The sequence below is a fragment of the Anolis carolinensis genome, unplaced genomic scaffold (assembly GCF_035594765.1).
Source record: "Anolis carolinensis isolate JA03-04 unplaced genomic scaffold, rAnoCar3.1.pri scaffold_14, whole genome shotgun sequence".
Lineage (NCBI taxonomy): Eukaryota > Metazoa > Chordata > Lepidosauria > Squamata > Dactyloidae > Anolis > Anolis carolinensis.
This window is the reverse complement of record NW_026943825.1, coordinates 4,334,514-4,346,998: the sequence shown is the minus strand read 5'-3', so window position 1 is coordinate 4,346,998 and position 12,485 is coordinate 4,334,514. Positions and strand designations below refer to the sequence as shown.

Sequence of the window (12,485 nt, the reverse complement as noted above, 5' to 3'; positions counted from 1 at the left end):
CAAATGAATATACAAGTCTGAGGTATTCAGATGCAACCACAAGAGGGCACTAGATAGCTACGTAGACTAACAAATGGAAGAACTATCGAAAAGTCCAAATATGTATGTTGGTTTGTATCACAAAGGCTCCCGCGTGGCTCGATCAGTCTGGACCAAGCATGGCCCACGATATTCATCATAGTCCAACTTAAAATATGGGCTGGGTTTCAACTTAAAAATCTATCCTATTTGGGACTACTAGGGCCCCAAAAGGGCACCTGCATTGAGCCGCCTTGGCAAAGAAGGGGGAAAATACTCACATTCTTTCCTTGATGTCCAGGTCCCGCACCAGTTCATCCCTCTGGTTGACCAGTGAAACCAGTTCTTGCAGAAGGAGCTGCTCGCGCTGCTGCTGGGCTTCGGTCTTGAGATAGTCTGCAGAGAGGGAGTAGTAAGTAGAGGCTTCCTGGCCATCTGTTGGGAGTGATTAGGTTGTGTCTTTCTGCCCAGCAGAATGGGGTTGGACTGGAGGGCATTTGGGGGTCTCTATAATGCTATAATTCCAAAATAATAATAATAATAATAATAATAATAATAATAATTCCATGGTTTTGATATATTCTTTCTCACCTTCAATGGCCATCATGGATCTCAACTCCCGGCTCAGAAGCTCAAACCGCCTCTCCAGGTCTTGCTCTTCTGTCCTGAATGAAGAAACAGACATTGTTTTAATATGTATTATATAGAAATTACCGTATATACTCAAGTATAAGCCTAGATTTTGAGCCCTTTCTTTTAAGACTGAAAAAGCCCCCCTCGGCTTATACTCGGGTCAAGGTCCTGGTTGGCTTATATTTGCGTCAGCTTATACTCAAGAATATATGGTACATTTATTATTTTTCTCTATTATTATTGGTATTATTACATTTATTATTTTTCTCTATTATTGTTGCTACTATTACATTTATTTTACTCTATTTTTATTATTATTATTATTATAAATACTTATTTTTCTCTATTATTGTTGCTACTAGTACATTTATTTTACTCTATTTTTATTATTATTATTAATACATTTATTATTTCACTCTGATCTTATTATTATTATTGCATTTATTATTTTACTCTATTTATTACTACTTGTATTATTTTCTCTATTATTATTGGTATTATTACATTTATTATTTTTCTCTATTATTATTGTTGCTACTATTACATTTATTTTACTCTATTTTTATTATTATTATTAATACATTTATTATTTCACTCTGATCTTATTATTATTATTGCATTTATTATTTTACTCTATTTATTACTACTTGTATTATTTTCTCTGTTATTATTGGTATTATTACATTTATTATTTTTCTTTATTATTGTTGCTACTATTACATTTATTTTACTCTATTTTTATTATTATTATTAATACATTTATTATTTCACTCTGATCTTATTATTATTATTGCATTTATTATTTTACTCTATTTATTACTACTTGTATTATTTTCTCTGTTATTATTGGTATTATTACATGTATTATTTTTCTCTATTATTGTTGCTACTATTACATTTATTTTACTCTATTTTTATTAATAATACCTTTATTATTTCACTCTGATATTATTATTATTATTATTGCATTTATTATTTTACTCTACTTGTATTATTTTCCTGTATTATTTATTATTATTATTATTACATGTATTATTTTACTCTATTATTATTAAAAGGATACATAAGCACATTGACATTGAAGAAGATGAGATTAATGATTTGATCAGAGTTGGACAGTCTTATCTTAAATTTGAGCTTTATATAAATATTCAAAAACATTTAACCTACCAATGCCTCCATTAATGTAATTTTATTTGTATCTATTTTTATTTCTGAAATTTACCACCCTCGGCTTCTACTGGAGTCAATGTTTTCCCAGCTTTTTTGTGATAAAATTAGGTGCCTCGGCTTATATTCGGGTCGGCTTATACTCGAGTATATACGGTAATTGGAATCTGTTTTTATTTCTGAAATTTACCACCCTCGGCTGATACTGGAGTCAATGTTTTCCCAGTTTATTGTGATAAAATTAGGTGCCTCGGCTTATATTCGGGTCGGCTTATACTCGAGTATATACGGTAATTGGAATCTATTTTTATTTCTGAAATTTACCACCCTCGGCTGATACTGGAGTCAATGTTTTCCCAGTTTATTGTGATAAAATTAGGTGCCTCGGCTTATATTCGGGTCGGCTTATACTCGAGTATATACGGTAATTGGAATCTATTTTTATTTCTGAAATTTACCACCCTCGGCTGATACTGGAGTCAATGTTTTCCCAGTTTATTGTGATAAAATTAGGTGCCTCGGCTTATATTCGGGTCGGCTTATACTCGAGTATATACGGTACTTTTGAATGGATATATCAAAACTCACAACAGCTGGAGCTGGTCCTGCCGCCGGATCAGGGCGTTCTTCTTGTTCACCAAAGTAAACCATTCCTGGATCAACTCTTCTTCTTTCAGCTTGTCCGCACCTAAAACAAAGCCAAAGGAAAAAGTGTGAGATTGGATGGCCATCTGTTGGGAAAGCTTGGGTGGTGTCGTCCTGTCTGGCAGACTAGGGTTATGTAATAATCTATATATATAAAATGATAAAGTTGTTTGCGCAGTGACTATAACAACAAAACTAAACATCCCAGAAATACGAAATTTGGCAACACAATGCAAAAGGCTTGCCTCCAGGTTACAACAACACAACCACACCACAAAACCACAATCCAGACCCACAAAACTCACAACAACGCATCATGCGATAACAACACAACTAAACACCCCGGAAATACAAAACTTGGCAACACAATGCAAAAGCCTTGCCTCCCAGTTGTAACAACACAACCACACCACAAAACCACACAGGACCCACAAAACTCACAACAACGCATCGTGACTATAACAAAACAACTAAACGCCCCAGAAATACGAAACTTGGCAACACAATGCAAAAGCCTTCCCTCCAGGTTGTAACAACGCAACCACACCACAAAACCACAATCTGGACCCATAAAACTCACAACAATGCCTCATGACTATAACAACACAACTAAACGCCCCAGAAATACAAAACTTGGCAACACAATGCAAAAGCCTTGCCTCCCAGTTGTAACAACACAACCACACCACAAAACCACACAGGACCCACAAAACTCACAACAACGCATTGTGACTATAACAAAACAACTAAACGCCCCAGAAATACGAAACTTGGCGACACAACGCAAAAGCCTTCCCTCCAGGTTGTAACAACACAACCACACCACAAAACCACAATCCGGACCCACAAAACTCACAACAAAGCATCGTGACTATAACAACACAACTAAACGCCCCAGAAATACGAAACTTGGCACACAACTAAATGCCCCAGAAATACAAAACTTGGTGACACAACACAAAAGCCTTTCCTCCCAGTTACAACAACACAACCACACCACAAAACCACAATCCGGACCCACAAAACTCAAAGCAACGCATCATGACTATAACAACACAACTAAACGCCCCAGAAATACGAAACTTGGCAAAACAACGCAAAAGCCTTTCCTCCCAGTTGTAACAACACAATCACACCACAAAACACAATCCGGACCCACAAAACTCACAACAATCCATCGTAACTATAACACCACAACTGAACGCCCCAGAAATACAAAACTTGGCACACAACTACATGCCCCAGAAATACAAAACTTGACAACACAATGCAAAAGCCTTGCCTCCCAGTTGTAACAACACAACCAAACCACAAAACCACAATCTGGACCCACAAAACTCACAACAATGCATCGTGACTATAACAACACAACTAATTGCCCCAGAAATACAAAACTTGACAACACAACGCAAAAGCCTAATGTAGACTGACCAACACCACCAGACTAAGCCACAGCAACGCGTGGCAGGGCACAGCTAGTCTATATATAAAAAAGGGTAATGAAATTTGGGCCTAGAAGTAAACAACAAAACGAAACGTCCCAGAAATACGAAACTTGACAACAGAACCCAGCGGCCTTGCCGCTAGGTTCCTACCACGAAACCGAACATCTCCAACTGAATTGGGACCTAAAAAAGCCCCAAAACTAGGAAAAACGAACTGCGCATGCGCGAAACACGAACCGGCATGTGCCCGCCCAACACCCCTCAACCGTGACTAATAACACCATTCAAACCTCCCACACAGAGACTAATCATTGTATTCCATCTCACCAAACAAGGATTCTCATAAGAACAAACCAGCCAGGCTTTGAAGTTCCAAGGCTATTCACTACTATTCCACCTGACCAACAAATGATTCTGAAAAGCCACAGCATTGCATGGCCGGGCAAAGCTAATAATAATAATAATAATAATAATAATAATAATAATAATAATAATAATAATAATAATAGCTGGACTGGATGACCTTTGGGATTCCCTTCCAACTGTAGGATTCAATCATCACCATCATCTTGGATAATAATAATAATGAATAATATAATAAAAATGACAGTGGTTGGACTAGATGACCTTTGGGGGTCCCTTCCAACTGTAGGATTCAATCACCATCATAATCGTCATCATCATTTTGGATAATAATAATGATAATAATAATAATGGATAATAATAATAGCTGGACTGGATGACCAATAATAATGGATAATAATAATAATAATAATAATAATAATAATAATAATAATAATAATAGCTGGACTGGATGACCTTTGGGATTCCCTTCCAACTGTAGGATTCAATCATCATCATAATCGTCATCATCATTTTGGATAATAATAATGATAATAATAATAATGGATAATAATAATAGCTGGACTGGATGACCAATAATAATGGATAATAATAATAATAATAATAATAATAATAATAATAGTTGTACTGGGTGACCTTTGGGGTCCCTTCCAACTGTAGGATTCAATCATCATCATAATCGTCATCATCATTTTGGATAATAATAATAATGGATAATAATGGATAATAATAATAATAATAATAATAATAATAATAGCTGGACTGGATGACCAATAATAATGGATAATAATAATAATAATAATAGCTGTACTGGGTGACCTTTGGGGTCCCTTCCAACTGGAGGACTCAACCATCATCATCATCATCATGATCATCATCATCATCATCATCATCATCATCATCTTGGATAGTAATAATAATAATAATGGATAATAATTATAATAATGATGGTTGGACTGGATGACCTTTGGGGGTCCCTTCCAACTGTAGGATTCAATCATCATCATTTTGAATAATAATAATAAAAATAATAATAATGGATAATAATAGTAATAGTAATAATAATTGCTGGACTGGATGACCTTTGGGGGTATCTTCCAACTGTAGGATTCAATCATCATCATCATCATTATCATCATCATCATTTTGGATAATAATAATAATAATAATAATAATAATAATAAGGGTCAGACTGGATGGCCTTTGGGGGTCCCTTCCAACTGTAGGACTCCATCGTTATCATCATCTTGGATATTAGTAATAATACTAATAATAATAATAATAATAAGGGTCAGACTGGATGGCCTTTGGGGGTCCCTTCCAACTGTAGGACTCAATCGTCATCATCATCATCATCATCATCATCATAATCTTGGATAGTAATAATAATAATAATAATAATAATAATGGTCAGACTGGATGGCCTTTGGGGGTCCCTTCCAACTGTAGGACTCCATCGTTATCATCATCTTGGATATTAGTAATAATAATAATAATAATAATAATAAGGGTCAGACTGGATGGCCTTTGGGGGTCCCTTCCAACTGTAGGACTCAATCGTCATCATCATCATCATCATCATCATCATAATCTTGGATAGTAATAATAATAATAATAATAATAATAATAATAATAATAATAATGGTCAGACTGGATGGCCTTTGGGGGTCCCTTCCAACTGTAGGACTCCATCGTCATCATCATCTTGGATATTAGTAATAATAATAATAATAATAATAATAATAATAATAATAATAATAAGGGTCAGACTGGATGGCCTTTGGGGGTCCCTTCCAACTGTAGGACTCAATCGTCATCATCATCATCATCATCATCATCATCATAATCTTGGATAGTAATAATAATAATAATAATAATAATAATAATAATAATGGTCAGACTGGATGGCCTTTGGGGGGTCCCTTCCAACTGTAGGACTCAATCATCATCACCATCATCATCATCATCTGGCGAATTTTGACACACCAAGCGCAAAAGCTTGCCCATCATTGCCCTAGGTAGCAAGCAGCCAGGCTTTGAAGCAGCAAAGATATTCATTGCAAAACAGCCAGGCTTTGAGGCTGCAAGGCTATTCACTGCTATTCCACCTGGCCAATAAATGATTCCCATAAGCCACAGCAATGTGTGGCCGGGCACAGCTAGTATTTATATACATCTGTGCATACACTTAAAATCGCAGGAATATCCTATGTATTCTTATTAGCAGTTGTGCTCCGCCTTGAGCCAAAAGTCCCTTCGGGTGAGAAGGGCGGGATAGAAATATTGGACATAAATAAATAAATAAAATAAAATGCATTTATTATTATTATTATCAGTATTAATAATCTCCATCACACACACATATATGTATGTGTGTATATATACACACACACAAATATTTATATACATCTGTGCATACACTTAAAATCGCAGGAATATCCTATGTATTCTTATTAGCGGTTGTGCTCTGCCTTGAGCCAAAAGTCCTTATATCAGTTTTAATAATATAATATATTGTATATACATAGGATATTGATAATATTATCATTTTATACAATATAATACTAATAATTATACCATATAATAATATTAATTATATGTTATATATTAGATATAATATTACAGTATAGAGGTATAGTTCAATATCTATATATATATAAGAGTGATGGCATCACGGCAGTGGACAAAACAACAAAAGTAAACACCCCACAACCTCGAAAATTGACAGCACAACCCGTCATCCATGCCTCTAGGTTGATACAACAAAAAGAAAAGAAAAATAAAGTCCTAATTAGAGGGAGAGGAAAAAAATATTTTTATCCAATTGCTGCCAGTTAGAAGGCTAAGCTCCGCTCACTTGGTCTCCTAGCAACCCACTCAGCCCAGGGGACCCTTTACCTTAACTACCACCAATTCCTCAATACTTTATTTCCCATACCCCCATACTTTGCCACAGCAACGCGTGGCCAGGCACAGCTAGTAGTAATATATAATGCTAATATTGTGTTATGCTAATAATATAATATATTGTATGTACATACAGCTGCTCTGAGTCCCCTTCGGGGTGAGAAAGGTGGGATATAAATGTAGTAAATAAATGCAGTAAATGAATAAATAAATAATTTTGGACTTAGGCTCGCCCGAAGTCTGAATTGACTTGAAGACACACAACAACAACAATCTTAATTAACCTGACTATCTCATTGGCCAGAAGCAGGTCCACACTTCCTATTGAAATCCTGATAGGTTTATGTTGGTTAAAATTATTTTCATTTTTAAATATTGTATTGGTATTTCATTGCTATTGTTGTTGTTTTGCACTACAAATAAGATATGTGCAGTGTGCATAGGAATTGGATATTAGTAATAATAATAATAATAATAATAATAATAATAATAATAATAATAATAAGGGTCAGACTGGTTGGCCTTTGGGGGTCCCTTTGGGCTCCCAGGATCCTCACCCGACTCCATCAGCCTCCGCAGGTCCTTCTCCACGACTGCGGCCCGGCCGTCAATCTGCCTCTGTTCGTTCTCCAAAGCCCGAAGTTCAGCCAGGACGTATTGGCTGGTGTCTTGGAATTTCTATGTGGGGAGAAAATAAAATACGGGGGTCTTGGTTTCAGAGGCTAGATGGCCATCTGCCGGGACAGATTGGATTGTGTCTCCCTGCCGGGCAGAAGGATGGACTCAAGGGCCTGGAGGGTTTCTTCTAAATGCAGAACTCAATGCACTCTTGAAAAGCAAGAGTGTATTGGACACATACAAGTTGCTATGAAATTTGGACACAACATATATATAACCCCCACTTGCCTCGTTTCCAACAGACATCACAACCAGAGGATGCCTGCCACAGATGTGGGTGAAACATCAGGAGAGAATGTTTCTGGAACATGGCCAGACAGCCCAAAAGAGTCACAGCAACCAACTCGAACTGCCATTTATTTTAAGCCTACTCTCACAAACCTGACACACCTGAGAAAGGTAAAACCATATCCCAAAAAATGACCAGCTTATTATTATTATTTTATTGTATGACACAGCAAACAAGATAGATATTCTGGATTATTATTATTATTATTATTATTATTATTATTATATTTTGGTGTGATATTAAAATAATAATCATAATCATAATAATAATACAGTAGAGTCTCACTTATCCAAGACTCGCTTATCCAAGGTTCTGGATTATCCAATGCATTTTTGTAGTCAATGTTTTCAATATATCGTGATATTTTGGTCCTAAATTCGTAAATAATAATGGCTAATATAATAATGATGATGATGGTTGGACTGGATGACCTTTGGGGGTCCCTTCCAACTGTAGGATTTCATCATCATCATCTTTGATAATAATAATAATAATAATAATAATAATAATAATGACAATGGTTGGACTGGATGACCTTTGAGGGTCCCTTCCAACTGTAGGATTTCATCATCATCATCTTTGATAATAATAATAATAATAATAATAATAATAATAATAATAATAATGACAATGGTTGGACTGGATGACCTTTGAGGGTCCCTTCCAACTGTAGGATTTCATCATCATCATCTTTGATAATAATAATAATAATAATAATAATAATGACAATGGTTGGACTGGATGACCTTTGAGGGTCCCTTCCAACTGTAGGATTTCATCATCATCATCTTTGATAATAATAATAATAATAATAATAATAATGACAATGGTTGGACTGGATGACCTTTGAGGGTCCCTTCCAACTGTAGGATTTCATCATCATCATCTTTGGTAATAATAATAATAATAATAATAATAATAATAATGACAATGGTTGGACTGGATGACCTTTGAGGGTCCCTTCCAACTGTAGGATTTCATCATCATCATCTTTGATAATAATAATAATAATAATAATAATAATGACAATGGTTGGACTGGATGACCTTTGAGGGTCCCTTCCAACTGTAGGATTTCATCATCATCATCTTTGATAATAATAATAATAATAATAATAATAATAATAATAATAATAATAATAATGACAATGGTTGGACTGGATGACCTTTGAGGGTCCCTTCCAACTGTAGGATTTCATCATCATCATCTTTGATAATAATAATAATAATAATAATAATAATAATAATAATAATAATAATGACAATGGTTGGACTGGATGACCTTTGAGGGTCCCTTCCAACTGTAGGATTTCATCATCATCATCTTTGATAATAATAATAATAATAATAATGACAATGGTTGGACTGGATGACCTTTGAGGGTCCCTTCCAACTGTAGGATTTCATCATCATCATCTTTGATAATAATAATAATAATAATAATAATAATAATAATAATAATAATAATGACAATGGTTGGACTGGATGACCTTTGAGGGTCCCTTCCAACTGTAGGATTTCATCATCATCATCTTTGATAATAATAATAATAATAATAATAATAATAATGACAATGGTTGGACTGGATGACCTTTGGGGGTCCCTTCCAACTGTAGGATTTCATCATCATCATCTTTGATAATAATAATAATAATAATAATGACAATGGTTGGACTGGATGACCTTTGAGGGTCCCTTCCAACTGTAGGATTTCATCATCATCATCTTTGATAATAATAATAATAATAATAATAATAATAATAATAATAATAATGACAATGGTTGGACTGGATGACCTTTGAGGGTCCCTTCCAACTGTAGGATTTCATCATCATCATCTTTGATAATAATAATAATAATAATAATGACAATGGTTGGACTGGATGACCTTTGAGGGTCCCTTCCAACTGTAGGATTTCATCATCATCATCTTTGATAATAATAATAATAATAATAATGACAATGGTTGGACTGGATGACCTTTGGGGGTCCCTTCCAACTGTAGGATTTCATCATCATCATCTTTGATAATAATAATAATAATAATGACAATGGTTGGACTGGATTACCTTTGGGGGTCTCTTCCAACTGTTATATTATATTTTATAATATAATAAATATAACATAACACCAACAATGTTTTGGTGGGATCGCTTTTCCTGCAATTTGAACCCGTGGCTTCATTGCAATGGAAAAATAAGCTTGGCTTTCCCACCAATGCAACTAGAGATCCTCCAAAGGGGAAATGTCAAGGACTCGTCAAGATGCCCTTGGAAGAATCCCAAGCTTGCAAGACGAGAATAAACGTAAATGGCTTCAACTCCCATGTCAAGCGGATATAAAAATCCCTCTTCCCAGTTTCTTACTGGAATCTCTTCTTCGTTGGTGTTGTTCTTGAGGTTGGGGTCCGGCGGCGGATCCGGAGAGGCAGCCGTTGGAGACGCTGGTGGAAAAAGCCATAGAAATCAATACGCATTGAATGAAATGGGCATGGGCAAACTTGAATAATAATAATAATAATAATAATAATAATAATAATAATAATAATAATAATAACAATTGAAATAATTGAAAGTGAGGGCATCAATATGCCCAATGGCCAAACAATAAGGTGTCACCAGCCAGAGGCCTATAAATATCTGGGCATATTACAGCTGGACAACATCAAGCATGAACATGTGAAAACTGTGGTCAGCAAAGAATACACACAAAGGGTCAGAAAAATTCTCAAAAGCAAGCTCAATGGAGGCAACACCATCAAGGCCATAAACACCTGGGCCATACCTGTCATAAGATAGACTGCTGGCATTATAAATTGGACACAGGCGGAACTGGACATTTTGGACAGAAAAACAAGAAAACTCATGACCATTCATCATTCGCTGCACCCTCGCAGTGATGTTGACCGGCTATATCTGCCTAGAAGATCAGGGGGCAGAGGACTCTTGCAAGTAAAGCAAGCAGTCAAAGAAGAAGAACATGCCCTGGCAGAATATGTAAAGCAAAGTGAAGAACCTGCTTTGATTGAAGTCAAAAATCAGAAACTCCTCAAAGCACAGCAGACAAAAAACCAGTACAAGAAAACCGCACTACAAACTAGAGCTGACAGCTGGCACAACAAAACATTGCATGGAAAGTTCCTTGACAAAATTGAAGGAAAAGCTGACAAGGAGAAGACCTGGCTGTGGCTCACGAATGGGACCCTGAAGAAGGAGACAGAAGGCCTGATCCTTGCAGCCCAGGAGCAAGCCATCAGGACAAAGGCAATTAATAATAATAATAATAATAATAATAATAATAATAATAATAATAATAGAAGACCTGGCTCTGGCTCACAATTGGGACCCTGAAGAAAGAGACTGAAGGCCTGATCCTTGCAGCCCAGGAGCAAGACATCAGGACAAAGGCAATTAATAATAATAATAATAATAATAATAATAATAATAATAATAATAATAGAAGACCTGGCTCTGGCTCACGAATGGGACCCTGAAGAAGGAGACAGAAGGCCTGATCCTTGCAGCCCAGGAGCAAGACATCAGGACAAAGGCAATTAATAATAATAATAATAATAATAATAATAATAATAGAAGACCTGGCTCTGGCTCACGAATGGGACCCTGAAGAAGGAGACAGAAGGCCTGATCCTTGCAGCCCAGGAGCAAGACATCAGGACAAAGGCCATTCAGGCCAAGATCGAAAAATCAGCTAATGACCCAAAATGCAGACTGTGCAAGGAAACCGACGAAACCATGGATCATATCCTCAGCTGCTGTAAGAAAATTGCACAGACAGACTACAAACAGAGGCACAACTATGTGGCCCAAATGATTCATTGGAACTTATGCCTCAAGTATCACCTCCCAGCAGCAAAAAACTGGTGGGATCACAAACCTGCAAAGGTTGTGGAAAATGAACACGCAAAGATACTGTGGGACTTCCGAATCCAGACTGACAAAGTTCTGGAACACAACACACCAGACATCACAGTTGTGGAAAAGAACAAGGTTTGGATCATTGATGTTGCCATCCCAGGTGACAGTCGCATTGAAGAAAAACAACAGGAAAAACTCAGCCGCTCTCCGGACCTCAAGATTGAACTTCAAAGACTCTGGCAGAAACCAGTACAGGTGGTCCCAGTGGTGATGGGCACACTGGGTGCCGTGCCAAAAGATCTCAGCCGGCATTTGGAAACAATAGACATTGACAAAATTACGATCTGCCAACTGCAAAAGGCCACCCTACTGGGATCTGCACGCATCATCCGAAAATACATCACACAGTCCTAGACACTTGGGAAGTGTTCGACTTGTGATTTTGTGAAACGAAACCCAGCAT

The 12,485-nt window shown here is 36.3% G+C and overlaps 1 protein-coding gene across 3 annotated transcripts in view; it reads right to left on the bottom strand.

Moving 5' to 3' along the window:
- Positions 1-12,485, bottom strand: part of ehbp1l1 (EH domain binding protein 1 like 1) — a 74,953-nt gene that overhangs the window by 4,637 nt on the left and 57,831 nt on the right. For all 3 annotated transcript variants that reach the window (XM_062964818.1, XM_062964819.1, XM_062964820.1), the window contains 5 exons: positions 10,514-10,590; positions 7,739-7,859; positions 2,410-2,509; positions 610-683; positions 300-414 (listed from right to left, as the gene is read on the bottom strand). In XM_062964818.1, coding sequence (XP_062820888.1) covers positions 300-414; positions 610-683; positions 2,410-2,509; positions 7,739-7,859; positions 10,514-10,590 — 487 coding nt within the window. The remainder of the gene's footprint in view (positions 1-299; positions 415-609; positions 684-2,409; positions 2,510-7,738; positions 7,860-10,513; positions 10,591-12,485) is intronic.